At 56.1% G+C, this 26,273-nt stretch overlaps 9 protein-coding genes across 9 annotated transcripts; 3 read left to right on the top strand and 6 right to left on the bottom strand.

Annotated features, from left to right (window-relative positions):
* Nucleotides 1-576: 576 nt before the first annotated feature.
* SPSK_06231 (mannose-1-phosphate guanylyltransferase) lies at nt 577-2,131 on the top strand (the record flags this gene model as incomplete). The annotated part of the gene is made up of 3 exons (XM_016732938.1): nt 577-852; nt 1,017-1,163; nt 1,235-2,131. 3 exons carry the CDS (start codon nt 577-579, stop codon nt 2,129-2,131), a joined length of 1,320 nt encoding a protein of 439 aa, XP_016592541.1.
* Nucleotides 2,132-3,285: 1,154 nt separating this feature from the next.
* SPSK_06057 (glycerol kinase) lies at nt 3,286-5,313 on the bottom strand (the record flags this gene model as incomplete). Its single annotated transcript, XM_016732765.1, has 3 exons — nt 3,286-3,833; nt 3,899-4,908; nt 4,994-5,313. The coding sequence occupies 3 exons, from the start codon at nt 5,311-5,313 to the stop codon at nt 3,286-3,288; spliced, it is 1,878 nt and encodes a 625-aa protein (XP_016592540.1).
* Nucleotides 5,314-8,359: 3,046 nt separating this feature from the next.
* On the top strand, nt 8,360-11,083 carry SPSK_05932 (lipase esterase family protein; the record flags this gene model as incomplete). The annotated part of the gene is made up of 2 exons (XM_016732640.1): nt 8,360-8,428; nt 8,504-11,083. 2 exons carry the CDS (start codon nt 8,360-8,362, stop codon nt 11,081-11,083), a joined length of 2,649 nt encoding a protein of 882 aa, XP_016592539.1.
* Nucleotides 11,084-11,576: 493 nt separating this feature from the next.
* SPSK_06726 (50S ribosomal protein YmL27) lies at nt 11,577-11,995 on the bottom strand (the record flags this gene model as incomplete). Its single annotated transcript, XM_016733424.1, has 2 exons — nt 11,577-11,708; nt 11,810-11,995. The coding sequence occupies 2 exons, from the start codon at nt 11,993-11,995 to the stop codon at nt 11,577-11,579; spliced, it is 318 nt and encodes a 105-aa protein (XP_016592538.1).
* A 624-nt stretch (nt 11,996-12,619) lies between these two features.
* On the top strand, nt 12,620-15,895 carry SPSK_05873 (U3 small nucleolar RNA-associated protein 14; the record flags this gene model as incomplete). The annotated part of the gene is made up of 1 exon (XM_016732582.1): nt 12,620-15,895. One exon carries the CDS (start codon nt 12,620-12,622, stop codon nt 15,893-15,895), a length of 3,276 nt encoding a protein of 1,091 aa, XP_016592537.1.
* Nucleotides 15,896-16,331: 436 nt separating this feature from the next.
* Nucleotides 16,332-18,030, bottom strand: SPSK_06174 (Ca2+:H+ antiporter; the record flags this gene model as incomplete). Its single annotated transcript, XM_016732881.1, has 2 exons — nt 16,332-17,108; nt 17,188-18,030. 2 exons carry the CDS (start codon nt 18,028-18,030, stop codon nt 16,332-16,334), a joined length of 1,620 nt encoding a protein of 539 aa, XP_016592536.1.
* A 2,998-nt stretch (nt 18,031-21,028) lies between these two features.
* SPSK_05995 (uncharacterized protein) lies at nt 21,029-23,326 on the bottom strand (the record flags this gene model as incomplete). Its single annotated transcript, XM_016732703.1, has 1 exon — nt 21,029-23,326. One exon carries the CDS (start codon nt 23,324-23,326, stop codon nt 21,029-21,031), a length of 2,298 nt encoding a protein of 765 aa, XP_016592535.1.
* A 447-nt stretch (nt 23,327-23,773) lies between these two features.
* SPSK_06538 (uncharacterized protein) lies at nt 23,774-24,620 on the bottom strand (the record flags this gene model as incomplete). Its single annotated transcript, XM_016733242.1, has 2 exons — nt 23,774-24,357; nt 24,392-24,620. The coding sequence occupies 2 exons, from the start codon at nt 24,618-24,620 to the stop codon at nt 23,774-23,776; spliced, it is 813 nt and encodes a 270-aa protein (XP_016592534.1).
* Nucleotides 24,621-25,005: 385 nt separating this feature from the next.
* On the bottom strand, nt 25,006-26,133 carry SPSK_06414 (uncharacterized protein; the record flags this gene model as incomplete). The annotated part of the gene is made up of 1 exon (XM_016733120.1): nt 25,006-26,133. One exon carries the CDS (start codon nt 26,131-26,133, stop codon nt 25,006-25,008), a length of 1,128 nt encoding a protein of 375 aa, XP_016592533.1.
* Between the last annotated feature and the right edge of the window lie 140 nt (nt 26,134-26,273).

The raw sequence follows: 26,273 nt of genomic DNA, 5'->3' as shown, positions 1-26,273 counted from the left end.
ACTGTCTGTAGCTTTGCTCAGTTGCAATGTATTAGGTGCTAATTAACACCTCCTTCATTACACTGTGCTCCCTAGTCAGAAGCACAACGACCACGTAGGCAAGTACTAGCACCCCACTGTGATCTCCCCTCCGAATTGGCACCCCTTTTCCTTCTCCATGGTGGCTCCTTCCCCCGTCCTGCCTCGAACGTCTACCAAGCCTTTTCCCACTTGTCCATTTTCGGACGACTTCAGGACACCTTCCACCTTTCGCTTCGTTTCTCGTGTCTCCTGTTTTCTTTCTCTCCTCTCGTCTCCTTTCCACTTTGAACCTCTCAATCGCTATAAACAAATTCCAACAAAGCGTCTTTTGTCGACAATCTCCAACCCTTAAACCTCCTTGGCCCGGGGTCCTTCTTCTTCTTTTCAAAGCTTTGCAGTCTCCTTCGTTTCACTTCGATACGCTCGTTTTTTGCAAACCCGTTTAATCTACCGACGATTTTCGCATTTACCACGCATCTCGTCCTGTTTGAATTTTAGATTTCCTCGCCTCCATTCGACTTCTCGTCGTCACCTAATTACTTTTCCAACATCAATATGAAGGGTACGTTTGTGGCAGCGCCTGTTCAATCCTCTTCCTCCTGCTCGCCATCCAGCTTTTGGCTTTGCGAAGCGTGCCTTGCCTTGCCCCTCCTGCAGCTTGCTGCCCCCCTCCTCTCTTGGGAGCTTCTCGACTCGCGTTCACCACTATCCGTCGCGCCCGCTTTCTACTGCAGCTACTTTCTTGACAAGCCCAGTTCGCTAACATGTTTTTCGTCTCCTTCTACAGCTCTCATTCTTGTCGGCGGCTTCGGCACGCGTCTCCGGCCTCTTGTATGCACCACCCACCGCCTCGTTCTGCACATCTGATTTCTGTCTCTGAGCACTTTTTTTCGCGACTACGGGCAGCATCGATTGCAGGCCACCTAGTCCCTCTGTGTACTCTACTCTTTCGACACATAGTCGCTAACGTTAAGCTTCTGGCGCGTCTCTTCTAGACCCTCTCTATTCCCAAGCCCCTCGTTGAGTTTGGCAACAAGCCCATGATCCTGCACCAGATCGAGGCACTGGCCGACGCAGGAGTTACCGATGTCGTTCTTGCCGTCAACTACCGTCCTGAGCTGATGGAGGACCGTCTGTCGGAGGTACGTTGCGCACATTTGTGACCCCAAATGAAGCCACCATAGTTGCTAATATTGTTACCCCCTACAAACAGATTGCCACCAAGTTCGGCATTAACATCACATTCTCTATCGAGACCGAGCCCCTGGGCACTGCCGGCCCCCTGAAGCTGGCTGAGGATGTCTTGCGCAAGGATGAGTCTCCTTTCTTCGTCCTCAACTCCGACGTCATTTGCGAATTCCCCTTTAAGGAGCTGGCAGGGTTCCATAAGGCGCACGGTGACGAGGGTACGATTGCTGTCACCAAGGTCGAGGAGCCGTCCAAGTACGGTGTCATTGTCCACAAGCCCGACCACCCGTCGCGCATCGACCGCTTCGTTGAGAAGCCCGTCGAGTTTGTCGGCAACCGCATTAACGCTGGCCTGTACATTTTCAACACCTCCGTGCTGGACCGCATCGAGCTGCGCCCCACGTCGATTGAGCAGGAGACTTTCCCTGCAATGGTCACCGATGGCCAACTGCACTCGTTTGACCTGGAGGGCTACTGGATGGACGTTGGCCAGCCCAAGGACTTCCTGACCGGTACATGCCTGTACCTGTCCTCCCTGACGAAGCAGGGCTCGAAGCTGCTTGCGCCCTCGACCGAGTCCTACGTGCACGGTGGTAACGTCCTGATCGACCCTACTGCCAAGATTGGCAACAACTGCCGGATAGGTCCCAATGTGACCATTGGCCCTGGTGTCGTTGTCGGCGACGGTGTCCGCCTGCAGCGCTGCGTCCTGTTGGCCGAGTCTAAGGTGAAGGACCACGCCTGGATCAAGAGCACCATTGTCGGCTGGCACAGCACCGTCGGCCGCTGGGCCCGCCTGGAGAACGTTACTGTCCTGGGTGACGACGTCACTATCGGCGACGAGGTCTACGTCAACGGCGGCAGCGTGCTTCCCCACAAGAGCATCAAGGCGAATGTCGACAGACCCCAAGTCATTATGTAATATGGGTGTAATGTTTGTCGTTTCTTGTCTTCTGTTATGTTCCTGTTTGTTTGATCGACAAAACAAACCAAAATAAAAATAGATCAAACTGGAAATCCAACCGCGGGCCGGCTCCTTTTGCGGGAGTGAGCCAGATCTCCCGTTTCGCGACCAGACAATTTTTCTGCTTATTTTCTTTTTCTCTCGTCTGCTCTGCGCTTTTTCTCCGCGTTCTCGGCTGTGACTTGATCAGCCTTGCAACCCCGATTACAACCGTCAAAATATATCCTATACTTTATTTTAAAACCTCAATTTTTTAACTTTATTTTTATTTTGGCAGCACCGATTCCTCGTCTGAATTGGGTATCTCTACACTTGATGGGACGCGGTTGTTTTGTTTTGTGTCTTGCCGCATGTCGATTGCAACGATCTTTTGGAACCACTGCACCCTTTTCGATGGCCCGGTAGCATCGTTTATACTTTGACCCTGATGTATTTGGCATCTACTTTTCTTGTTTGATACTCATTTTTTGTCTCATTTCTCGATTCTTTTTTGACCCGACCACTCTCCTCTCCCAACACGTTTCTTCCAAGTCCATGCGTTGTCCCCTAATTTTCGACTGTTTTAGGTGACTCTTTTATTACATGTACCCTGTATTTCGCTTACAAAAGAACTCAAAAATATGGTGCTTGATAGAAGGAATAATTGAAAAATTTCGCGCGGGAAAAACTACGGCAGCTTCTTTGGAAAACGGTAATCTAGCATCGTGCACGGTCCGTAGGTTAGACTGGAATGTAGACTAACAGCTGAGACAGACACGCGAGCCGGCAGACGAGCATAATACACGCTGAAAACGGCAAGGGCCATCTCTGTTTCGGCCTGTGCTGGCATGTCTCACTCTGTGGTAAATAAGGCCGTATTTGCGTACACGCATGTTGCAGTCAGGAAGGAGAAGAAGGGAAAGAAAATTCCATCTGCAGTCGAGCATCGCTCGCTTGAGTGGGTTTTGGCAGTGCACGAAATATTGCTTAAGATTAACCTTTCAATGGTGTCAACACAAGAAATAGGTACTCATATATACATGTCCATTATATCTTTGTTTTATTCCGTCTATACAGAAGGTAGGAGATACGCATCGCGCTATGTTTTCCTGTTTCGCCCCTTGGCGTGTTTGTTATGTAGCCTTGGTTGCAGATTCGACGTGCACGACTTCTGCCTTGGACTCTTCGGCGGCCGCGGCCTCCGCATCAGCCGTCTCCTTGGCCAGGGCCTTGTCGGCCTCTTCCCGTTCCGCCTCCTCCTGGGCGTCGGCCTCGGTCAGCACCCAGCCGCGGCTCATCTCCACGGCTTGCTCCCACTTCCGCACCATGCGGCCAATGGGGGCGCGGTCCTCGCACGGCTGGAAGATCTTGCGGCCGGAGCGGTTGACGTCCCGAAGATCCGTCAGCTTGTTCCACACACCAGTAGCAAGGCCGGCAGCAATAGCGGCACCCAGAGCCGTCGTCTCGCGCATAGCGGGACGATCAACAGGGATGCCGGTAACGTCGGCCTGGAACTGCATGGTCAGGTCGCTGTTGGAGAGGCCGCCGTCAACGGCCAAGCTCTCGAGGCGCTTGCCGCTGTCGCGCTCCATGGCGTCAAGGATGGCCTTGGTCTGGTAGCAGGTAGCCTCAAGGGTGGCCCGGGCGATATGTGCCTTCTTCGTGAACTGGGTAAGGCCGACTGTGGGTGGAGACAAGGTCAGTAAAGTAAGATACGGACATGATGAAGAGCAGGCAGCTACGTACAGAGAGTGCCTTTGGCATCATCGATCCAGTACGGTGCGAAAAGACCACTAAAGGCCGTAACAAACACGACGCCGCCGTTGTTCGGGACTGACTCGGCCAGTTCAGTGATTTCGTGCGACTCTTTGGCGAATCCCATGTTATTTGTCAAAAATTTGACACCGGCGCCGGCGACTGCAATACTACCTTCGAGAGCGTAGATGGGCTTGGTGCCGTGACCAAAGTCGTAGGCAACAGTGGCCAACAGACCTTGCTTCGAAATGACGGGTTCAGTACCGACGTTGTAGAGCAAAAAGCATCCCGTGCCATAGGTGTTCTTAGCCTGGCCCGGATGGAAGCCGCACTGCCCGACAAGTGCACTGGACTGGTCGCCCAAGCAGCCAGCGATGCGAATGCCCTCGAGAGGGCCCTCGGCAATGGAGCCAAATGCCTCCGCATCGGACGAGGGTACAATTCGTGGCAGCTGGATTTTTGCGGGGTCGATACCGAAGAACGCGAGCAGGCGGGCGTCGTACTTGAGAGTCTTGAGGTTCATGAACATGGTACGGCTGGCGTTTGTACTGTCGGTGACGTGCACACCTTTGCCGTCGTGGCCGCCGGTGGGGCCGCCGTTGAGCTTGTAAATGAGCCAGGAGTCGACCGTGCCAAAGGCCAGCCGGCCCTCCTCCGAGGCCTTGCGTACAGCTTCGACATTGTCTAGCAGCCACCTTAACTTGACACTGCTTGGGTATGTCGAGAGCGGCAGACCGCAGAGGTCCAGGAGTGTGTCGGCCATGGGGGCGTTCTTCAATTGACGCACGAGGCCGGTTGTGCGTGTATCGGGCCACACCACGGCGTTGTACAGTGGCTCACCGGTCTCTGAATCCCATACAAGAGTCGTCTCGCGCTGGTTCGTGATGCCAACAGAGCGGATGAGCTGCTTGGAATGGCCCTTCTCGACGAATTGCTCGACAGCCTTCTCCATGCACGTCGTGACGGAGGCAAGGAGCTCCATTGGGTCATGCTCGTGCCATCTGAAGGAAGAGACCCATTAGCAGTTATTTGGCAGTGGAGCGTCGGAACCGAGTTCCCTTTGGAAGCGATGGCAATCACACTCACCCTGAGTTGGGATACAAGTTCTCAAACTCGAGCTGGTGGCTGGCAACGGGAGAACCATCACCGTCGAAGATGATAAACCGTGATGACGTAGTGCCCTGGTCGATGCTGCCAACGAACCATTTCCGTTCCTTCTCTTCGTCCGTTACGAAAAGATCGGCAGGCAATCTCTCCGCCTGAGGAGTTGTACGCTCAGAAGCAGTTGCGGTGGCCAGCTCAGACGCAGCCTCGTCCAGCTCGTCGATGCGAAGTCGTCTCGGCTTCCGCTGATACACGGCGGGGTTGGTGGGGAATTCGACGACGTTGCTGTTGTTTTCCGCCATCGTGGCAACTGGTACCGGAAGACTCTGGATGTTTGACGGGCAATGAAGGAGAGTAGACAACGACGGCCTTAAAAATGGTGAAGAAGAAAAAAAAAAACGGAGAAGAAAAGACCCGGGGGGCGCGGAGGTATATCGGAACGGAATGGCACAGCGGCCTTCAATTGCAGCGACCGTTACTTCCGTTTAGTGGCGGCACGTGAGTGAGGAGGAGCGGCGTCGTCGGTTGTAAGTGGCGTCGTCGTTTTGTAGGTAAAAGAACAAAGATTCGCTGTTTTTGTGATTTGCACTGCTAGAATTCTAGAATTGAATACGTCACTCGCAGCCAGCCCGTTCCTAGCTCTTGGGGTCGCGCAAACGCGAAAGTCCGGCAGGGGTAAGTACAAAATAGCAAATGCTCGTGCAGGAGGACAAAGGCTGGTTGCAAAACTGGCGCTTGAGGAACGGATCAGCTAGGCAAAGCCGTGCCGGATGGCGAGATCGATTTAGCTGTCTCAAAATTTAGAAAGGAACAAAGAAGGGGAAAATAAATTTGGAGAACAAACAGGTCAGGATGTCGTAAAAGAGGACCGGAAGGTGAGGGGATAGATTTGACAGCTGTTCTGGGGAAGGAACAAAGGACAAAAGGACGCAATCGTCCCAAGAAACCACCGTGGCGCCTCGTGGCTCGTCACTTCTGGTTTTTCTCGTTATTTGCTCTTTCCGTGTGATCAACTTATACGCTTTTGTGGATGTATCTTATGCCGTAACTGGAAATGCCGAATAGCGATGCCCCGAGCACTGGGTCGTTCCTGCCTGCGCTTTACTTTTCTTCCATTTTTTGGAGAAGGTTTTGGAGACTCCTCCTTTTTTGGTGGTGTTTGAACCTGACGCTGTGGCAAGATCCATGAGTCCCCACAGGCTTTGGCTGTACCAAGAGTCCACTCCACGCTTGCTGGATGGCAGAATGATTGGAGGAAGATCTGGAAACGACCCACAGTTGACCTTGGGCTCGCCTTAGACGGAGCGACTTTGCGAGACTCGGGCTCAACATACCGATGCACCGAGGTCCTCCCTCGTGTCCGGCACCTCGGGAGTGGTGCAACTGTGACAAGGTGGCAGGAATTGTCGCGTGGAAAATTTAATCGTATCTATTATTGCATTCCTTTTTTGTGTTATTTTGTGGCTTTGTAAAATAATAAAAATTAATTTCGTAGTAGGGCCAAAGTTGTAAGTGTAATTTCGTCATTGTTATGGACAAATCTGGAGGATGTAAGAACATTTGGAGATGTGGACATGCTTATGCATTTTTCAAATTTGCTCTGCTATCAATCGAGAACCGTAGGGCCAAAAGGATTCGATGAACGTAAATTCGCAATATCTTCACTTTGTGAGTCGACTTAATAGTCTCATCTTCATTTGATCACATGTGTCGTGACCTGCACTATACGCAACCAAACGGAAGGGACGGACGGCCCCAAAACAGAAGGCGCAACTGCGTATGTCGTACAGAGTTGTGTTGAAAACCCCTCAACAGCTTTGGGCTTTGCAAGCTTCCCCCTATTTAATGGGTTTTCGCCCTACAAAAGCCACGCACTCTATCAACTGGACATGACACATCTGAAGCTTTCACGGACAGGTGGTAAGTGTCCTGACTCTTCTGATTCAAAAATCAACACTGGCGTTGCCGTTGCAATGGTAGGACGTGAGCATCTCCCGCCGTGATTCAAGGCTCTCCAATGTGTCTGGCCGCGGCCATTGTAACCCAGGGTCCGGGTCCAGGGCACACTGATATACAGAAAATTCCCACAGGCCAACTTGCTTTGAAGGAATGCGTTATGGCATCCGTCATGTCCTAGTGCCCATTGGCATTTGCCGCACCTGGCGCTGGGATATGACTCTCTACGGGGTTATCTGTAATTACACGGAAATGCATCTCGTGCGGTAAAAGTGTTGGCCCGCCTAGACGACAGTAGCACACTGAGTCAAGTCTCAATTCGTGTAGGAACATTCATTTTAGAGTATCTCCACTGCGTGTGTCTAGGACAACCTTCAAGATTTCATTGTCTTGCCTCTATTGACTTCCAAGCTAACATGTGTCTTCGCCCAGGCAACTTTATAGACAAAGTGTGTAGTCGAACACTTCAGCACATAGGGACTCTAGAGAAGAAACCTTACCCATCCGCTGTGATCCACGTAGCTGTGTTGTTGCTGCCACGGTTGCTGCCATGCCGCCACCCGAACAATTAACGAATTCAATAACACGCGGAACTGTTTACCATCTCAGCTGGTTTGGTAGCGGACAACTCTACTCTGTACTATCCGTCTTTTCGAAAACTTTGGACGACATCAATAATCCATCCGCTTGAGAAACGGCGGTTACAGCACTACCAGACTACTAGAACGACGTTTAGCGTGGCCATTTCTTGCAAATAATGTTAAAATATTGTCTGAAAATGCTGATCGTTGCTGGATACTTTTGTATTTGGCAAACTTGGGAGTCCAGGTGTTGTTTTGGGCGATATGCCTGAAGATCAGTCCCCCAACGTGCCTGGCTTAGTCCGTCTCCAACTTGAAAACAGTGCGCCCGTGGCGCTGCATGTCGCTGGATCCGTTGGATCCACTCAATTTCATGGCCTGCGGCGCTGCCATGACATCACTAACGAAGACTGGATCTAACAGTTGCGCTGTGGAAATGCCAGGATCAAGCCAAAAGTCCTACATTGCACAGCTACAACTTCCAGCAAAGGGGAAACTCAAGGAAAGACCAGGCCAGCAAACCAAGGACAAAAAGGAGACAAGACGAAGACAGCATTGGATAAAAGAACGAAACGAAAGACAAAACGGAGAAAACAACACTCGAGAAACCTAGCTGCGTAGCCATCGAAATCTAAGACACTCGGACGCGACTGGCAACAACCGAGGCACCTGACTCCGAGGATCACGATGTCTCCTCCGCATCGTCTGCTATCACACCCTATTTACCAAAACATTTGTTTGACATTGGCAGCTCGTTGGCACTACGTGTAGGTATCGTGGCCTCATATTTCGTCTTCTCGTTACCGCGACGATGGTTGTCAATACGCTGTCCGTCTCTATGGCGGTTACGCCCGCGATTGTTGCCACTTTCTTCTCACATGTAAGCTGAACCCTTTGCGGGATCCATCTAGCTGCAGGTCTACCCCTTCTTTGTGGCCACTGACACCTCTCATAGTACCTCAACCGCACTCCCCGGCGTCAGCGACCAACGGCTCACCTTCCTTACGACCAAGGTCTGAATCTTGTGCGCACTTTTCTCATCTATGCCTCGCACCACACTGTCGAAGAGGTGCAGGCTTTTATGGCTCAGTGGGTGCCGGCCCCGACCTGGATCCGCCTTGAGATTGTCACAATCTCCGACGAGCACCTTGCCCAAGCTGCCACGGTACTGCAGACACAACTTGGCCCCGATGGCCTTCGCCTTGTTGGCGGCAAAAAATGGTGGCAGTGGCGCAAACCAAAGAGTCCGTTGCAGGCCGAATGGATCGAGATGAAGTCCAATTACACCGAGCGCAAGAAGAACGACGGAGGCAAACCTGCCCGACGTGTCATGTTCTACATTCATGGCGGCGCCTACTATCTGGGCAGCGTTCACGAGCACCGCTATCAATTGCAACGACATGCGCGGAAGCTCAAGGCCCGCGTGTTTGCGCCACGGTACCGTCTCGCTCCACAGTTTCCTTTCCCTTGCGGCTTGCACGACTGCCTGGGCGCTTACCTGCACCTGCTCAGCCTGCAGGGTAACGATGCCAATACCATTGTACTGGCTGGCGATTCCGCTGGTGGCGGCATGGTTTTGTCGCTTCTCGTCGTTTTGCGTGATCGTGGGATTGCGCTTCCTGCCGGCGCAATCCTCATCAGCCCCTGGGTTGACCTGACGCATTCATTCCCCAGCTTGACCGTCGACGCGCCGTTCGACTACATCCCGCCTTACGGTTTCCACCAGCGACCGTCCAAATCCTGGCCTCCGCCGAGCGCCAATGTTCTCGAGGAAGTGGACAAGATGAACCAAAGGGCCCGAGCGGAGGTTCATGCGACAAAGGGCAAAAACAGTACTGGGAGCGGCGTTTCTGCGTGCCCATCGCCGCCTCTTACGGAAGCTGAAGAAGCTGCTGAGAACGAGGCAAAGCTAAACATGTTTGCGGCCAACAACTTGAAACTGGTGGCGAACGACGGGACCGAAGAAATTCTGGTCAATGAGCAGATCCACATGTACACGACCAACAACATGCTCAGCCATCCGCTTGTCAGCCCGGCCCTGCAGCCCACGCTTGGTGGACTCCGTCCGCTGTTGATAATCTCCGGCGGCGGTGAGATTTTGCGAGACGAGCAGATGTATGTTGCCCACAAGTGCGCCGACCCGGCCAAGTACGCGGGCCCCGAGGCCAGCCTTGATGAAGAAGCCAAGGCCCAGATCGCGCGCTACCCGCCCACGGATGTCCAGCTCCAGGTCTGGGACGACTTGTGCCATGTGGCGACGACGTTGAGCTTCACACGCCCGGCCAAGTTCATGTTCCGGTCGATTGCGCAGTTTGGCGCCTGGGTCCTGGCACGCGCGCAAAAGACGGAGATAGACATCTTAGATGACGATGCAATTTCTGTTATCTCGGCCTCGAGCTCGGATTTGGACCCTGATGGTGCTTCACCTAGTCCTGCTCATACCGACACGACTGCCTCAGGGGGTGCTGCCCATGCTCCGGCCGCGTACGACCATGCGCAAGCAAGTACTAAGACGGAGGAGAACGCTGGTGCCGGTCCTTGCCAGCATATTGGAAAGGCAGGTGACTCGCTCCCGCCTTTCAAACACCACATGATTCGCCAGCGGGTCACTCGCCACGGCGACGTCTATCCGCTCGCGCCGCCTGAAGAGCTGCCCGGCACGAAAATGGCACTCGAGAACCCCGCATATGTTGGTGTGCCCAAAGAAGGCCCTGTTCGAAGGTGGACGGCCACGAAGCAGCAGTGGGACAGCCGTTACTCTCGCGACAGGAGCAAAGTGCTTAAGAAGCGCCTCCGCGATGCTGCCGTCGGCTTCGAGTCGTTTGGTCCTGGTGAGCACCCGCCGCCGAGCGCCTTGGCCGGCTGGGTCAAGATTGGAGAGGACCTGACCGAGCACGGCCCTCGCAAGCAGAGTCACGGTTTGGCCCTGTGGTCTCTGTGGGGTTCGAAGCACGACGAGTCGACGGTTGAGCGGGAGCAGGACGCCCACGAGCATGATGCCCAGGGAGCGCCGAAGGAGGGGGCAGCGGACCCGGCCGCGGCCGATAAGTCGCTCCGTGGCCGTGATCAGTCGGCTGCACCAGAGGAAAAGGAAGCTGCAACACGTGCAGATGACCGCAGTAGGTCGCGCCGGCGATATGTGCGGAACGAGAACCAAGCCGACGGGCAGGATGAGCCGATACCAGCACCGACTCCAATTGCAGTTCTCCTGCCAGAGGAATCGACGCTGGCGAATGGCGACAGCATGACCGACAGCATGCTCAATGGCATGCCCAGTGATGCCACCGCTACGGAAAAGCCTGGCCGGGGTAAACCGTTGACACCCTACGATGCGGCCAGAGCTGCTGGCGACGCCAACCATGTGGGCTCGACGGGCAAGCGGCCGTTCCTCGGCGGCATCGCGCTACCGTTCTCGCTCAACAAAGATGCCGAGACGGCAAGCATGGTGACGCTGCAGTCGACTGCTGGCGTGCCGGGCTTGCAGGAGACTTCGGCAAAACCGTCACCTGCAGCTCCCATGACGCCCGCGCATTGACGACAAGAGAGCGCGCAGAAAGACGATGTGCATAAGTAAATACTGATCCTAAACGCAGACGAGCATATCACGGCCATGTAGTTAGTATATAGAGTGCTCTCGTTGCGTAGTGTACGCCAACTTGTATCAAGTTGTCCATCTTTCCGCTTTGTATATTTATACTTTCTTTTCTGTAACAGCCGAGTATGACAGCACAAGTAAACACTGCTAGGATGGTATTGTCCGAGGTGAAATTTGGTGAATTTAATCGTATCGTTACCCGTGGGTTATACATCCTCCAAAGCCCGGCTATGGCCAACCGATATGTTCTATTCGTACAGCTTTCATGTTTCTCCTTTTGTCTTTTGTACACAATTCCTTGTCTCCTGTATCTAGAGGTATTCCGCCATCCGAGCTATGCAATATGAAAAAAATGTACAGATAGTAAGTAAATCAAACGCTCTTCTTCAACTTTCATTTCCTTCATTCCCTTTTACTTTGTCTGCACATAGGCTTAGTCCAGACCGTTCTCAGCCTTCCACCGGGCCAGATACAGCGACGGACTCCGCGGGCCCTTGAGCGGGCCTTCGCTCTGGGAATACACGCCAAACGTCGGACGCACGCGTTTTGTGACAAAGGGGGTGAGCTACAGAGGTTAGCGATGCTCATGTTTTTTTTTTTTTTTTTTTTTTTTTTAAATTATCTTGTAAATCGCGACAAGGGGCCAGGGGACGGATGGCAGCATACGTTAAAGTCCACCAGACTCGGCACGACGTAGGTGCGCACCTTCTCATACTCAATCACATAGCCACCCTTCTTGGTATGCCGACCCATGGAGCCGGTGCGCGTGCCCTTGTAGAAGCCCTTGTTGACGTCCTTGACAGTGAGCCGCAGCTTGCGGTACGGCCGCAGAAGAATGTCGGTGGCGCGCATTGTGTGTGAGCGTGAGAGGGCGAGGGTAAGGGAACGGTTGATGGGACGAAGGGCTTCAGTCTTGGTTCAATGTCGACAGTCAGTTCGGCGTCGACGATGGGTCATGGGCCAATTGCTGTCACTGTTCTGGCTCAGTGAAGAGAGACTAAGGGGGTATCGCTAGAAAATACTCGTTCGGGAGGTGCGCCTGGAAAGGTGGTGCTGTTGGCTTGCCGTCGTCGGGTTGCTGGTGGTCGATTGAAGTGGTTCCAGAGTCTCAGAAAGCGATTTCGATGCTTCAAATTTCAATTGGATAACCGCTCTCACCATGGCGGACTCGGCCAAGACAGGCGACCCGCAACTGATGGCCTTTCACCGCCTTTTGTACCAAGATAAAAGGCGGCAAAAAACCCCACTAAAAAAAAAGTTTCGAATTGTTTGCCAAATCGCTGGCTGGAAATTTTGTATGGGCAAAGTAGCAGCTACCATCCAAAAGTCAACTTACCCCGACTTGAAAAACCAGACGCAAACCGCCCTATTGTTGCGTGTTTCTTTTGCGAATGTACTCGGCGAACAATTTATCGACCATTCACATATTCATTCAGCGAAATCGACCGTTTCCCAAGAAACACAAAAAGACAAGCGATGCCTGGTCGCCAGGCCCACGGGAGGCCCTTGTTGGCAGACCCGAACAAGAAGCGGAAGAGCGGCAAGAAGACTGGCGGTAATGGCGGCGCTGGTGGCCGTTCAGGTGGAGGCCCGTCTAGCACACGGAGCAGCGGCGGCGCCCCCCGGACACGGCAGGGTGGCCGTGTGGACGTCATGGCGCTGGCCGAGCAACAGATCGGCGAGTCCCGTACAAAAGGTGTGCGCGTGCGCGACCTAGAGATTGAGCGCGACCAGACCAAGCGCCGACGCGATGACGATGGAGATGACGGCGACGACGACGACGACGACGAGGGCGGTGGCGGTGCAGCCAAGCGACGCCGGCCCAACAACAGCCGCAACGACGACGATGACGGCGGCGCCGACTCGGACGGCTCGTCCAACGACATTCACAGCGACAGCTCTGGCAATGAGTGGCGCGAGGGCGTCGGCAGTGACGACGACGATTCGGAGATTGACAGCGACGAGGCGTTTGGCGACAGCGACGACGACGAGATCTTCGATGCGTTTGCCTTCCGTGGTAGTTCGTCGAAACAGAACAAGAACAAAAAGTCAAAGCCAAAACAGACTGCGGACGAATTTGACGGCTTCGACGAGGATGATGAAGAAGATGATGAGGACGTTGGTGACGATGGTGCTGACCTGGGCGACGAGGCCATTGACCTGGCTGCGGCGCTGGACATTGTGTCGTCGGACGAAGATGACGAGGCAGCCGCGTCCTCCTCCAAGAAGGACAAGACACGGAAAAAAAAGAGACAGCAGGCCGGTGACAGCGATCTATCAGCATCTGACGACACGTCGGACGTATCGGGCCTGTCTGGTTCTGGCTCGGACGGTGATGATGGTAGTGGTAGTGACGAGCTGTCGTCAACAGACTCGTCCGAGTACGACAGCGACGAGGAGGACGAGGAGGACGGTGACGACGAGGATGCCAGTCTCGGAAAGTCGGACGCCCTTCAGAGCATCGCCTCTGCCTATGCCGCGGGCCAAAACGGCGACAGTGACGAAGACAACAGCGACGGCGACGACGCAGCTCGCGCCGCGAACCCCTACCAGTTCAACGCCCAGCTCGGCAGCAAAGACCGCAGCCTGAAAAAGTCCATCAAGGCTGCCGTCGGTGCATCTTCAGACAAGACGCTCGAGGTGCCTCTGCTGCCCATGCAGCAAGACCGCCAGCTGCGCATCGCCGCCGCCGACAAGGCGCACGAGACGCTCGACCGCTGGACCGAGACCGTCAAGCAGAACCGCCGTGCCGAGCACCTGACCTTTGAAGTGGCCGGCGCGCTCGCTACCTCGGGCCTCGATACCGCTAATCTGCTGCCCATCAACCAAAAGTCCGCCCAAACAGACCTCGAAAAGACGATCCTGTCCATCATGGAGGAGAGCGGCCTCGGCCCGCAAGCACAGGCCGAGGAGCGCGCCCAGCAAAAGCAGATAGAGCGCCAGAAGGCCGAGGAGGAGGCCAGCATGCTGTCGCCGGACGCCCTCAAGGCCATTATTGGCCAGAAGCGCCGCGCCCGCGAGCTGCAGTCGCGCGAGCAGGCGCGCGCCAAGCGCATCAAGAAGATCAAGAGTAAAGCCTACCGCCGCGTGCACCGTCGCGAGCGGCAACGTGCTGAGGAGGCGCTGGACGCTTCGGATGCAGAGCACGACGAGGGCGACGAAGACCACGATTCGGAGGCAGAGCGTGATGCGGCGCACCGCCGGCGGGCGCTGGAGCGCATGGGCGCTCGGCACCGCGACAGCCGCTGGGCGAAGCGGGCCAAGAACACAAACCGTGCCGCGTGGGACGATGAATTCCGCACGGGTCTGGTGGATATGGCGCGGCAGGATGAGGAGCTGCGGCGGCGCGTGGACGGTGCCGGTGTCGGTGGTGGCCGCGTTGGCAAGGCTGGCGAAGCAGACGAAGAGAGCGATAGCGACAGCTTTGACGAGGAAAGCGACGAGGAGGCATTCAAACTGCGGACAAAGCAGAAGCTAGCAGCGGCAGGTGGCATGGACGACGAGGCGGAGCCCAAGGGTCTGATGGGCATTGCCTTTATGAAAAAGGCAGAGCTGGCACGCAAAAAGGCCAACGACGAGGCCGTGGCGGAGATTATGCGTGATCTTGATCGCGGCGACGACAGCGACGAGAACATGATTGGCTTTGATGTTGACGGTGAAGATGGTGACAACGATGCGGCCGACAAGGCTGTCGGTCGTCGCAGCTACGGCCCTGTTGCGGGCCAAACGGGCCGCGTTGCCAACGCCAACACTGGCCCCAACCGCCAGGAGCGCCGGAAACAAGCCACTGCTGAGCGTGAGACTGCCGCCGCCGCTGCCACCGCCGCTGACGTCTCCAACACATTCCCCGCCCGTACGTCTTCGGCACCGGGTGATGCAGGCTCGTGGACAGTGGTGGCCAAGACTAGTAGTAACAAAGACAAGAAGTCGAAGAAGACGGGAACTGACGCGGATGCCACACCCGGTTTGACGGCGGACGGCCGCCTCGTCATGTCCGCTGTTGTGGATGACGTACTGGCGCAGAATACGGTCGCCGAGAACCGTTCCACCACAAAGGAGACTGCTGCGGCGAAGAAGGCCGCTCAAAAAGCTGCTGCTGCTGCCGCCGGCCGTGCGAGCCAAGCCAACGACGGCGTCGACGAGTCCGAGACGTCCTCGTCGGGTTCCGACAGCGACGACGCGGATGACACCCGCGGCGCAGCCAACCGCAGCAAGTACTTTAAATTCCGGGCCGAGAACGAGCTGCTGCTGCGCAAGGCGCTGGGCGAGGACGGCGCGGCGGCTGAGTTTGCCGCCGAAAAGGTGCGGCAGGCGGCCGAGGAGGCGGCAGCGTGGGAGGAGGAGCAAGCGCGGGTGGGCGGCAAGAAGAACAAGAACAGCGCGCCCATGCCCGGATGGGGCTCGTGGATCGGTGACGGCGTGAGCAAGCGGGCCGTCAAGCGAGACCAGCGGGCGGTCGCGAACAAGGACGGCAAGGACGGCAGGAATGGCAAGAACAAGGCCGAGATGGTCGTGCGCCGGGACGCCAAGATGGACAAGGTGATTATCAGCGAACGGCGGGTGCACAAGAACGAAAAGTACCTGGCATCGCAGCTGCCGCACGAATTTGAAACGCGCAGCCAGTACGAGCGGTCGCTGCGTCTGCCGGTGGGCCCCGAGTGGTCGACAACGTTTGCGTTCCAGGACGCGACGAAGCCGCGGGTGCTTCAGAAGCAAGGTGTGGTGCTGCCGATGGCTAAGCCGCAGCTGTAGGAGAAAGCATTTCTGGTGCACACATATGCTAGAGAAGAGTGGCGTATGTGGTGCAGCTTTATATTCAAAACGCATAGCATTTAGCATTTGGGATAACCAAAAGGAACACAATGGATATCAAAAGTCTTGTTACGGGTTGAAACCAATGTCAAAAGTCAAAAAAAGACCAGCGCGTATAAGAGTTCAAAAACAAATAACCAAAGTCCAATATGAAGTACCAAAGAAAATAGAAAACAACCGAAATGACCAAAACCTATGCGTACATATGAAAATCGTGTATCCTGAGGAGGCAAATAAAAGAAAATAGAGGAAATTATTGTCACATCGTTTCCTCCCCCAATCTTGCGAAGTGTGTGCTGTCGAATACATGTATACAAGTTCTTTTATAGTTGTACATTCAATCGTGTATTGTGTGGACTTCCTCTTAGGTGATGCTTCACGCGCCGGGCGCCAAGCCGGAGAAGACGCTGTAAACGCCAGACATGGCCTTGTCGAGGGCATCGCCAGGGCTGACGTAGAACGCCAGTGCAATGATAATGTACATGCCCATAAGCATAGCACCCTCGAGGTAGTTGGACTTGCCGTCCTGGACCGTGTAGGCAACAACGAGCACGCTGAGGGCGAAAACGACTGTCTCGAATGTCTCGAAACGCAGCGACATGGGCTGGTCGAGAACCAACCAGCCAACAATGACGAGGAAGGGCGTGACAAGGAGGGCAATCTGGATGCTGGACCCGAGTGCAACTCCCAGAGCCAGATCCATCTTGTTGCGGGTAGCGACAACACAGGCGGTAACGTGCTCGGCGGCGTTTCCGACAATGGGCAGCAGAATCAAGCCGATGAAGCTCTTGGAGATCTTGCCAGACGCGACAATCTCGTCGATGCTGTCGACCAGGTACTCAGCACAGATGGACACAAGCACGGTGACAACAACGAGCACGCCGGCAGCGGACCAGGGGCTCATGTGAGGCTCCTCCTCCTCCTCACCAGCCGGGGAATCATCTTCGTCGTCACTAACATCGTCGCGGCGAAGACCGTTGACACTAGCGGAAGGGGTGGTTTCGGGGTCGAAGAGGGTCGAGTGGGTGCGCAGCTGGAAAAAGAGGAAGAGCACATAGAGGCACAGGAGGATGATGGCGGTGCCGCGCGACAGGACCAGGATGGAGGCGTCCTTGGCCGCCTTGTCGGCGGAATCGTCGATGGCGCTGTAAAGCTGGACGGAGAGTTAGTAAGCGGGGATGTCGAGCCGGCCTGGATCAATCGGAAAGCTGGGGGGAAAGCAGCTGGCTTACCGTCGCCGGAATTATCAGAGACGCCATGGACAGTGCCATCAGCGAGCAACTGGTCTGAGCGGTGACCGTAGCGAAGCTCTGCTCCATAGGCCGGTTGTCACGGTCGCGCATGTTCCAGATACCGCCAAGCAGGAAGCACATGCCCAAGACAAGCAGCAAGTTGGAAAGAATGGAGCCCAGCATGGACGCTTGAACGACCTCGATCTGGCCCTGACGCAGCGCGACAATGCTGACTATCAGCTCGACGGCATTGCCAAAGGTAGCGTTGAGCAGGCCGCCCAAGGACTCGCCGAGACGCACAGAAATTTCTTCAGTAGCAAAGGAGAGGACGGCAGCGAGCGGGATGATGGCGAAGAAGTTCAGGGTAAAGACAGTGACGGCGCTCCAGCCGAGGGCGCCGGCGACAATACCGATGGGGACGAAGAAAAGCAGGACGTTGACGGGGCTGGAGTAGAGCGTGGCCTTGGTGATGTTGAGGACGTGGGCAAGGTAGCGGACAAAGACGTTGGAGCTGTCGTAGCCCGGGGTGTGGTACTTGTCGAAGAGCAGGCGGCGGGCAAAGCCGTGTTCTTCACCGGATAGGTGGACGTGTGGGACGTATGAACCAGACGTGCTGCGGCGCGAGTTGGCGCCAGCGCCTACCAGCAGGGGCGCAGCTTCGTTGCCGGCGCCCCCACGAAGGATGCCGTCCACGCGGTTGCCGGTGTCATCATTGTCGGTGGATCCGTACAGGCCACTAACGGCCCTCTGGATGCCGCGGCGGAAAGCTACAGACGCTTCATTGTCGACATTCTTGTTAGCATCGGCACCGTTGCCGTTGGGATTATCATTTGGTTGCGGCATGGTAGGTGAGATGTGCGGGTGGAGTGGGTAGTAAGGGTGAAAATATAGACACAACAGTGACGTTGTTGCAGGATGTGGTTGATGCACAACTCGTCTTGTAGTTTTGCAACAATAAAAGCACGAGTGACGTCTCAACCCATGTCTAGGTGATATCGAGGTAGAAGAGATTAAGGACTGGGATAAGAGAGACAAGCGATTATAAACAAAGAGTCATTCAGGACAAAATGGAAAGAAATAAGATGACGGCCCCTGCGAGGAGACGAGGAAAGGAAGAAGTGAGGTATGATGTTTCTTTATCAAAGACGGGGAGGGAGAGCAAGCCGGGGTATATAGTGTGATACGAAGTGACTGGAGTGTGAAAGAGTGAGCGCCAAAGGCACTTGGGACGAGACATAGTGGCGTTTCTAAGGTGGTGCTAAGGAGGCTTGGGGGTGGGTTGGCGGTTGTCGTAACCGAAACTTACACATTGTGAATTGGGAATGACAAAAGAACGACAGAAAACCCACGCAAAAACTGGAGAATGAAGGGGAAAAATTGCCCAAGTGGCAGAAAAATGTCAAATGGCAAAATAAGACGGGGCGGACCGGCCAGTTCGGAAAGGCGCAGTTTACGGAATGGATGGCGATGGGAGGCGAGTTGGATTCTTCTCGTCCGTTTCGGGAGCAGTTCTGTTGTTGGCTGTCTTCCCCCGTTCAGCACTGTTTAATGCAAAGGGATTCTGGACTATTGGAAAATATCGGAGTCGACAGACAGTGGAATCGAGCGAGCACAAAATTGACCTCTGCGTTTTCACACGAACTGCAGCTGGACAATACTCGGTTTACCGAGTCGTAAATACTCGACTGAATAAGAGTCTTCAAATAGCTGTCAGTAACGAAAACAATCCAACAAGCTACCGCGGATGAATGTACATCATCACGATTTCCGCGGGAACGACAGGAGACTGATTACACAACAATAGACATAGGCACGGGGTCGAGCTCGAGGTAACGGTTTTGATACAGGGGTTCAAGTGGGCAGGACGTAGGGAGGGAAACAAGCGGTGTCGAGCTCCTAGTATGCAAAGTAGAAAGAAGGACAGGAAGAACAAAAAGATGGGGCAATATCAGACCGTGCACCCATCACGGTTGCCAGATAAGGGACGAAGATGTTTTAAACGAGCAGAAGGCGAGCCATTGTGATCAAGGGTTGCATCGAGCATAGACAGGAACGTGAGAGAGGAGACGGCCGGGGGATGGACGGCGGGGTGTCCCACGGTGTTTCGTCGGTGGAACGACGTGTGTGGAATCAGTGGAACCAAGAGCACGTCGAGGTCAGAAACAAAAAGGTGAGGCAAGGCTGGGGCAACACGGCAGGCGCCGAGGGAGGCACTGCTCTTGAGAATATTGGACAGCATGTCTTGGCAGGCCTGGGCAAAGGAAATTGTAAAAAAGGCGACGGAGTGATCTATCGAACGGAGTATGATAATGGAGATGAACATGACACTTGCCCATCTCGCGACGACGTGCAGATTGCGATCACAGGGAAGCGACCGCGCATCGGTATTGTACGACTTGCGACGCCCGACGCCCGACGCGCAATCAACATGGAACGGGGAATGATGGGCAACCGTAGAGGAACAACTTGACAACAGAGATGGACCTACCAGAAGTAAGGTGCTGTTGAATTGGTGTGTTGTGCCCGGATGCACAAGATGCAGATGCGAGTCTTGAGGCGTATGTTGTGGGACGTGGGGTTTGTTTAAACGAGGCCCAGTGCAATATTGATTGACGACCTGCGAGAGATGGACCTCAACAGAGCTGAATAGAACCGAAAGGAGACTGCCGTGGAAGCTCAAGAGTAATCAAAAACACGCAAAAGGCGCAACGAAACTGTCGACAGTGTGATATGGCTGTTGTGGTATCTCACGTTCGTACGAGCGTGTGGACCTAATTGAGTGATAAATTCGGACGACCGGTGACCAAATGGAAAAGAAGCTTTTGCCGAGACAGGCCGGACGGGTCTGGTGCTGCAGACGTAAGATTTAATTGTTGTTGTTTGGTGCTGTGGTATTGCTCTGGTAGCATCGAGGAAAGAGAATGTGGGAAGTTGAAAGAGGGGGGGGGGAGCTTGCAAAGCTGCGAAGCTTGGGGGTAGAAAGCAGAAAGGTAGCACAAAGAGCCAAGCTCCAAGGGAGCACTAGCTTGGAAGGAGCGAGCATGCGGAAACACGCTCAAACAGGGAAATAACGGGGCGAAAAAGAGGCAGCCTATGCAAGCGGATCTGCCAAGCTTTAGTCCCAACGACACCCAAACGTCAAAAAGTGCAAGAGTGCCAGAGCGCAGAGTGGGGTTGCAGTCAGAAGGTGCCGAAGAGATTGACAAGGCGTCGCTGAGACGAGTAGCTTCAGAGGGAAAGCGCGCTATTACGTCGTGCGCAAGAAATTTGGGAAAGAGCTACGATGTACGTAAGAGGTGGGTAGGTTCCTGCCAACCGCTGATGGGCACGAGGAAAGAACCATCATAATGGTGAGTTCAGAAAATGGGAAGGAGCGACTCGTGTGCGGAGTCGTGTTGCCAAGCGTGGCTGTGAAGCAAAAGCTGGGAGGATAAACGCGGAGGGAGAAGCTGTAATTTGTACGACTGTCGACGAATGCAGCGACACATTATCGTCGCTGATCAGCGCCAGCGGTGGACGCTTCTGCAGTTGCCCGGTTTGGGCATGTTCCAGATGTCTGGGCATTGTACTCTGTACATTATGAAAAGAGGTTGGTGAGCTGGAAAAAAAAAAATTCTTAAATTTTTTTTTATGACATTGAATCCCAGTAAGACAAAAAGAAACACGACACCTCGACACATCCGTCCATTCCGCGCCCGCCCAGCCGTAGCTGCGTGGTTTGGAGACAGCGCGGATCGTCGGCACCATCCAACAAAGTTTCCAACAGTGGCTTTTGTATGTTTGTACTACTTCATCGTCGATACATGGCTGCCCACTCAACGACCGGCCAAGACTGATACTGTTAGCTGTCGCACGACATAGAAAGAATGGGATAAAACGGGCCCGTCAACCAGGTGTACTCACCGGCTGCATAGCACAGATACCACGTTCGGCTCGCGCCCTGGTCCAGCTTGTCGTCGGCGAAGCCTGGCTGGCTGAAGTAGTCAAAAGCGGCGTGCGGGTCGGCCGTGCCCAGGTTGGCGTACAGGACGCCGCGCCAGCCGCCCTGGGCCTTGTCGGCGCGGCCGTTGGAAAAGGTGTCGTTCCACTCCTGCAGGACGTAGGCGGGTGGCCGACAAAACGGCGAGCACGGCAGCAGGGGCAGCATATGGATGCCATGGATGAGCTCCGGGTCGCCGCCAAAGAACGTGGTGTGGTCGATTTTGTTTTCAAACACGATGCCGCCGACCTGGTTGCCGATGAAGGGGGCAGGCATCTCGGACGAGGAGGCGGCGGCGGCGTAGTAGTAATATGTCTGGAGCGACCGGGCCAGCACCGACAGCATCAGGTTGCCGCGCTGCTCCATGGCCGCGTCGCCCTTGACGTGGCCCCACATCTTGATGGCATACACAGCCATGGCGTCCTCGGAGCTGGACTCTTGGTTCTTGCCGTCCATCGACGGGAAGACGCCGCTGGCCCAGCTGTGGCCGTGGTACCAGTCGAAGCTGCGGAAGACGGGGAACTGCGCGTCCTGGCGGCTCGGGTTGGCGTAGTCGCGCACGAGCAGGTCGACGTACTCGGCGTTGGCCCGGTTCTGCAGCCACGACGGGTCGAGGTGCGCCAGCACCGCCCCCGCAAAGACAAAGTAGCCGTAGTGGAAGTGGTGGTCGTTGTAGTACGAGTTGCCAAAGTCGGCCATGGCGTCGCCCGTCGTGTAGGCGGCGGTGGACACGACGCCGCCCCACGTGGCCTCGTAGACGAGCGGGTGCTTCTGGCGGTTGTCGGCAAACCGGGCAAAGGCGGCCTTGAGGCGGGCCAAGCCGTCGGCGGCTGCATCTTTGACCTCGTCGCCCAGCAGCCTGTGAGTGCACAGCACAATCAATGCAAACTTGGCCAGCGCTTTGCCCGCAAAGTAGGCCGACTCGAGGTTGCTTTGGGCGTCCGTGTCCTGGCCGAGCTCCTGGCGAGCCACCTGCGCAATCGTATGGCGCGCTGCGTCGGACAACGTGCTGCGGCCGGCTTGTTTTGTGCGCCCGTCCCACGGCAGAAATCCCATGTTCGCCGGGAGAGAGGGCTCGACCATGGTCCACGCATCTGCTAGCACCGCCCGTGCCGTTCCCTTCACCGGCGTCTCCATGGCGATGTGCGGTTGGACGGCGGCTCGTGTGCGTTCGTCAAAGGACGCCAGGTGGTGCGGCAGCGCGAACATAAGCAGCGGCGAGTTGGCCAAAAATGCCCCGTCGCCCGTCACGTCGACCTTGCGAAACGCAAAGCTGTACTGGCCAACGGCACCGCCGTTCTCGGTATGGCCCGACAGATGCACACCCACAGCAAACACACCCGCAGCATGGTCGTAGGCTGCCCAGCCTTGTTCCGGGTGGAGGACGCGTGCCACGTGCACCGACCCGTGGAATCCGCCCTTGCCCTCCAGCGCACCATCTGCCGTCTGCCGGAACGCCAGCGGTGGCGCCCCCGTCCGCGCCCGCGCGTACACCAGCCACGTCGAGCCGTCGTTCATTTTCAGGACCCAACGCTGCATCCCTGGCTTGAGAGGCCCGCCGTCGCGGCCCTGGCCGTTGTACGGGTCCCACACGGACAGAATGGCCATGCCCGTTCGCAGAATCGGCCGTGCGCCGTGGTACAGAGCCGTTATAAAGCCTTGGCCCTGCACCAGGGGAAACTGGACCGCCGGTGGCGCTGCCGGACCGCCCGGCCGTAGACTCACGAGCACAAACATGTCTGTCGCGTCGTCGAGCGTCAGCGCTGTCTGGTGGTTCAGCTCGGCCGCATCCAATACCAAGCTGGGCTGTATGGGCGGGCTGTAAAAGTACGAGGCGGGCGGGCCCTGGTGGCCGCAGGGACCTGTTGTCGGGCCGAAGACGCGCTGGTCGGGCGTAGCATACGACACAGTCAGTCCCCAGCAGTTCGTGGGGCCGCGGCCATTCGTCCAGGACACGGAGTAGGGCAGCAGGTACGTGGGAAGGTCTTGATTGTGCAGCATGAAGTTGGTATAAAATTTGTTGCTCTGCAGTGGGCCCGTGGACCGGCGGACGGCATCGGAGACGCCTACTGGCTTCAGCGGGTGGTCCGGGCGGGACGGGATGGCAGCCGGCAGACCCGATGCCGACGACGCGGCTGGCACCGGCGGGAACAGGTCCATGATAGAGGAGACAAGGGATAATGCTTTATGCTCTGGGGGGTGCGTGGTTGATTGGTAGCTGTTGAGTCCTGACGGTGAGGTCAATGGCCAACATGAAGTGATGTCATTTCGGGCTGTGGCGCTCGTGCCACATAGTGCGGATAGGCGGGGTCGCCAAGAACCGCCCTAGAATGTGCTATCGCCGCAGATGCAAGTCCGACAACGAAAGAATGCAACTGGTTTCAACCACGTTTCTCATTCAGAGTCTTCGGCATCGTAAGTGTCGTTAATTTATATATACTTCTTGCGAACGTCAAGAACAGGGTTTCTACCAAGGCCAATCTCCCATCGAAGCATTGTGTCTGGATTCTCAAGCCAGGCGCGTCTTGAAATATGTACATCGAACCATGCCCGAACGCACACTCGCGAACTGAGCCTGTAGTACTCTTGAGCGAAAGGAGGAGCCCTCTACGTCGAGCTCGCATGGATACCGTCCGAGCTTTCATTGTCCGGCATGTCCCTGTCGGCCGCGTCCTCCGTCTCCCCATCCATGTCGTCGCCCCTCCGCTTCTGCTCCTTTGCGCGCGCCTTCTTCTCCTGCTCCATCTCTTTGCGCACCTCTTCTTCGTCCCTGGCCCGCTGCGCCGCCTTGGCCGCCTTCCGGCACGCCCGCACCGTCTCCCGATCCAGCACCCACGGCCGGTAGAGCGTTGTCTGCGCGAAGCTGTGGACCTTGGCCCAGAACTGCATCTCCTGCTCGGTGGAGCGCAGGACAGCCAGCTTGACAATAAGGGCCTGCAGGACACCGCGGTACATTTGGAGCGCGCCCTTGACATTGACGACAGTGCCGGGGGCAATGGTAGAGGGCAGGGGAGGAGGCGTGGCAGCAGAAGGGGGCCACCTTTGCTTTTTGTACACACACTCAATGGTGGCTCCACTGCCGTCGTCAACGGTGTAGATCGTCAGGTAGTCGTTGCTGCTCATTGCGACGACAACGCCAGCGACGCGCACCCACTTGATGGGGTGGTTCATGTGGAAGTAGACATCTTGGCCTGGCAGGTTAGCAGTGGTGGCCGTTCAGCAAACTGGACAGGTATTCTGACTTGCCGTGGAACTCGGCATATTCGTCGAGGTTCGCAACATCGGCCACGCGCATGGGACACCACTGATTGAGTGTGGGCGAGAGGTGGAAGCAATACTGCGCGTAGTAGGAGATCTTGGTTGACGAAGACGTCGCTCCCACTGCAGTCTCTGCCGGCTTTTGTTCAGGCCGTTCTGCCACATTGGCCGCGTCTGCCGACGCTGCCCCGGTCATGGCATAGTGGAGCGACGAGTGATGTGGTCGAGGCAGAAGACGTTGTGCAACGCAAGTCGACAGTCGTGCCGCTGTGTTCGATGCGAGGATGATTTACGTCGCTGGCAACGCGCCTGTTGTAGCCACCCAGCAGCCTCGCCGCCCGCCGAAACCCCACTAACTGCGCTAACAACGGCATCAACAACACTCACCTTCACAAGGTCACGCACGCGATCACTCTTTTCAAAGGAAACAAAACTCTCAAAAAAAACCCAATTGATTCGTTGCAGTTGTAAATGGAGAGCTGTAACTCAGATCGCTAATCCTACATGCCGAAGCCGTCTAACGCCACAGAACGCCGTGCAGCCGCCATGCCATGTAAAGCTGTCCTTTGTAGAACCTCCGTCTACCGCTTCGTTTTCTTCCCGTTCTTGAGCCGAGCTGCGGCGGCCTGGAAGGCCTCCTCCGACGGTTCTTCGTCCTCGTCGTCCTCGTCCACGGCCTGCCGCTTCTTGCCGCCCTTGCCGCCCTTGCCTTTCTTTTTCTTCTGCTCGGTCGCCCCGTACTTGGCCGCCAGGTTGTCGAGGAACGTTGCCGACCGCTCCTGTTGACGCTGCTGAATCAGCGCAGCCAGTCCAGCCTGGTCGTCGTCCTTCTTCTTGCCTCCTTTGCCCTTGCCCCCCGTGGCCCCCTTGCCGCCCTTGGTCTTTGCGGGTCGCGGCGATGTGCTCTCTCCGACCTCCTCGCCGTCGTGGCTCCGCCGGCCCTTGCCGTTGCCAAACAGCTTGTCGTGTACGCCCAGCTCCTTGGCGTACTCCTCTGCCTCCCGGCTCTCGCGCGACGCCGCTGCCTTGCGTGCCTTTTTCGAGGCCGCCGTCTCGTTGGCGTACTTGGCAAAGGATTTGACGTCGCCCGCCGCAATCGCCTCGTCAATGATGGCCCGAAACCGCGCGTCGTCCGCCAGCACGTCGCTGAGCATCACCGACTCGTACACGCCGTCCATGTCGCCGCGGTGCCGCGTGTACGCCGCCAGCACGTCGTCCCGCTCCTCGTCCGAGTGCTTGTACTGCGCGGCAAACGTCTCGATGGCGCTGGGGTTGACGGCGTCGGCAAACGCGGCGCGGTAAAAGTCGGACCAGCTGAAGCCGTCCGAGTCGACGACGGACTCGGCTGTCGAGCCGGTCTCGTCGTAGCGCTTGCGGCGGGCCGGGTCCGACAGGACGGCGTACGCGAGAGCAACCTCTTGGAACTGGGTATGGGCCGTGTCCCTTTGTTCGGGAGGGACCTTGTCGGGGTGGCATCGGAGTGCTGCTTTGCGATAGGCGGACTTGACCTGGTCGGTCGTGGGCGCCGCGGCGCGGTCGAGCCCAAGGACAGCATAAGGATCGATGGCGGGCGGCTCGCCGGCGCCGAGGTCGTCTTCGTGGTCGGAATCGGAGTCCATTGCGATGTCGCGACGTTGTGTAAGATATTTGTTGTGCGTATTCTTCTTGTCGCTGTGCTTCTCTAGTAGTGGGCAAAAAGAGGGACGCATTTTAGCGGACGTGACGTGTTGCAGCGGTGTAACGCGTCGCGTCAACAGCTAAATGGCTGAACAGTGCGAGAGCGCTAACGACAGTTCGCACAGCTACCCCGCTGCTCGAGACCCACTAATGAATAGCTGGTGAACGGAGT

This window comes from Sporothrix schenckii, assembly GCF_000961545.1.
Source record: "Sporothrix schenckii 1099-18 chromosome Unknown Cont38, whole genome shotgun sequence".
Lineage (NCBI taxonomy): Eukaryota > Fungi > Ascomycota > Sordariomycetes > Ophiostomatales > Ophiostomataceae > Sporothrix > Sporothrix schenckii.
This window is presented reverse-complemented; position numbering and strand designations above follow the sequence as displayed.